At 36.8% G+C, this 2816-nt stretch overlaps 1 protein-coding gene across 1 annotated transcript; it reads left to right on the plus strand.

The window, feature by feature from the left end:
• Positions 1-400: 400 nt before the first annotated feature.
• LOC112511553 (cyclic dof factor 3-like) lies at positions 401-2589 on the plus strand. Its single transcript, XM_025117229.1, has 2 exons — positions 401-734; positions 1256-2589. Exons 1-2 carry the CDS (start codon positions 495-497, stop codon positions 2357-2359), a joined length of 1344 nt encoding a protein of 447 aa, XP_024972997.1. The 5' UTR covers positions 401-494; the 3' UTR covers positions 2360-2589.
• The last annotated feature ends 227 nt before the right edge of the window (positions 2590-2816 follow it).

The raw sequence follows: 2816 nt of genomic DNA on the forward strand, positions 1-2816 counted from the left end.
TATATTCAAATTTATATTTTATTTAAAAATAAAATCATTATTGTTTTTTAAAAAACACATAAAATCGTATTATAACATCGACAGAGACGAAGAATAAAATAAAACATTAAAATCGAGATATGTCTATCTGCATTGCGTAAATACCCTTCTAGTGTGTGTATATATATATATATATATATATAATTTAAGAAATTTGTATGTAATTTAAAAATGTTAATTTTGATTAATGCATTTTTAAAAGACACCTCAAAATAATAAATATTACAACGTATTCTAAATTCAAAGCCAAAAAGTACAACTTTTAATTAAAAAGTTTGAATTTATTATTTAAATGATTTATTGCATAATTATTCCCACCCTTATAAAACATGCCCTTCCGTTCTTTCACTTAAGCGTCTGCCATCTGCCAACAATACTCCTCCACTTTTTCTCACTCAAAAGATCCTTTTCTACGCCGGCGACAACCGCCACCTCTCATCGGAAAATTCATATCAATGGAAGCTACTGGTATCAAATTGTTTGGGAAGAATATAGCGTATCAAGACAGGGGGAGGATTACTACTAATCTTCCAGTCTTCTCCACCGCCACCGCCACCGCCACCGCCACCGCCACCGCCGCAGAGTCTAGTGATGGTAGTTATGGTGAACACGGTTGTTTTAAGCATGGTCATGGTTTGAGGAGGGAAGAGACTTGTTTGAAAGAAGAGGATTCAAAAAGAGAACACTCAGACAAGGTATTTATACATGCACAAACACTGGATTCATAACGTTTACGTGTTGACATTTACGATTTTGCTCTAATTCTTAGAAAATTAGCGTGTCGATTTGAGTTTTTCGTTTTATTCACCTTTCAGTAGTTATAGATTATGGAATTCACTATTCAGTCGAGATTATGCCTTCATAATCCTCCAAATTTATGGATTCAGTTGGCTATCGTGTTCTTAAATCTGAAATATCGGTTTAAACCTAATACTTATCGTGAATCTAACGTTCTGAATTGAAGACTAGAGAGAAAGAATTTCAAAATTTTCGATAATTTGACGCACGGAGCAACACTAATTCCGTCTCAAATTATACAAATAATTCGATTCTAGCTGAGATTTTGTAAAATTTCTGTAGCAGAAAAGATGAATTCAGGATGATTTATATAAGCTGCACTTTACATCCATGTAAAGCCAACTATTTTCCCTTATTGTTCTAGAAATTTGTGGTTCTTACTTTGATACACAATCTAAAATATATCTTACTTTTTCAGGATCAAATAAGAGAAAAGAAACAAGAAAACAAGTCTTCTCCAAAGGCAGTCGTTGCAGAGTCAGATGGCAACCCTAAAACTCCTATTACTGAAGATACAGATACTTCAAAGACTGAAACCCTAAACAACGCAACGAATTTGCAATCAGAAGACCTGAAAAAGCCGGATAAGACCATCCCATGTCCTCGGTGTAATAGCATGGACACAAAATTCTGTTACTACAACAATTACAATGTCAAGCAGCCCCGCCATTTTTGCAAGAGCTGCCAGAGGTACTGGACAGCCGGAGGCACCATGAGGAGCATGCCGGTGGGAGCAGGTCGCCGGAAAAACAAGAATCCGACATCTCATTATGGTTTTGTAACTATCTCCAAAGCAGCTCAGATTGAAGTTACTGCTTCTAATGGAGTTCATGGTGTTCCCTCCAAAGTCATTTCTTTTGGCTCAGTTTCGCCTCATGTAGATAGTGTCCGTGCAAGTGCAGTTTCTTGTAGAGAGAGAGAAAACGGAGACGATTGCTCCAGTGGATCTAGTGTGACAACTTCTAATTCAGTAACCGAGAAAATGCAGGATAGAAATGGATTCCATTCTCATCTACCTTGTATTCCAGGGGTTTCTTGGTCTTATAATCCTTGGAATTCTGCCATTCCGATTCCAGGCGTTTGCCCTACAGGATACTCTCCAATGTCTATGCCTTTCTACCCTTCACCCTATTGGAACTATATTCCTTGGTTACCCCCATCATCACATACACAAAACCAAAATGTACAATCCGCCACTGATCTAAACTCGTTTATCTTAGGAAAGCATTCAAGAGATGGGGAATTGATAAACCCAAATGGTTCTGAAGAGCCAAAGAAACAGAAAAGTTCAATTTTGATTCCAAAAACTCTTAGAATTGATGATCCTGATGAAGCTGCAAAAAGCTCTATATGGTCGACACTTGGAATCAAGAATGAGAACTTCGGACCACGAGGGGTTTTTAAGGCCTTCCAAACGAAGGACGAAGAAACCAAACAACACCCCGCCAGTACTACTTCTCCAGTTTTACATGTCAATCCTGCTGCTTTGTCTAGGTCACTCTGCTTTCAAGAAAGAGCCTAAAAAGGCTCCCTTCTCTTGAGCCAAGCACTTAATTCCTCAGAGTTTTGTACAGATTATAAAGGTTCGATTTCTCTGTTTTGAGATAGGTGTTCTTTGTAACATTATTATCATATAGTTTTAGATGTTCCAATTATCTTGATTTTTGCTATGTTTAATACAAGTTCTTTTTCCTGAGAAGTGATTGTTCTCCAACTTCTATGATGATATGAACAGCAACAATAACAGGTTCTTTTCACTAATCAACCCAACCTAGAAAAAGGAATCTAGATACTTGACAGAAGTCAGAATCTGGAGGGAAATTCATAGCCAATATAAGGATATTGCCTGATACCCCATTACTTTCAGGAACATCACACCATATCCTTTTTCTTCTTTAGGATCTATAAATGCAGACCATTAGTTTAAGTCGATTTACCAGAAATAAAGAAAGTTGTCCACTTCTGATAGTGAAATGGAT

Source organism: Cynara cardunculus, assembly GCF_001531365.2.
Source record: "Cynara cardunculus var. scolymus isolate 2C chromosome LG 4, CcrdV1, whole genome shotgun sequence".
NCBI lineage: Eukaryota > Viridiplantae > Streptophyta > Magnoliopsida > Asterales > Asteraceae > Cynara > Cynara cardunculus.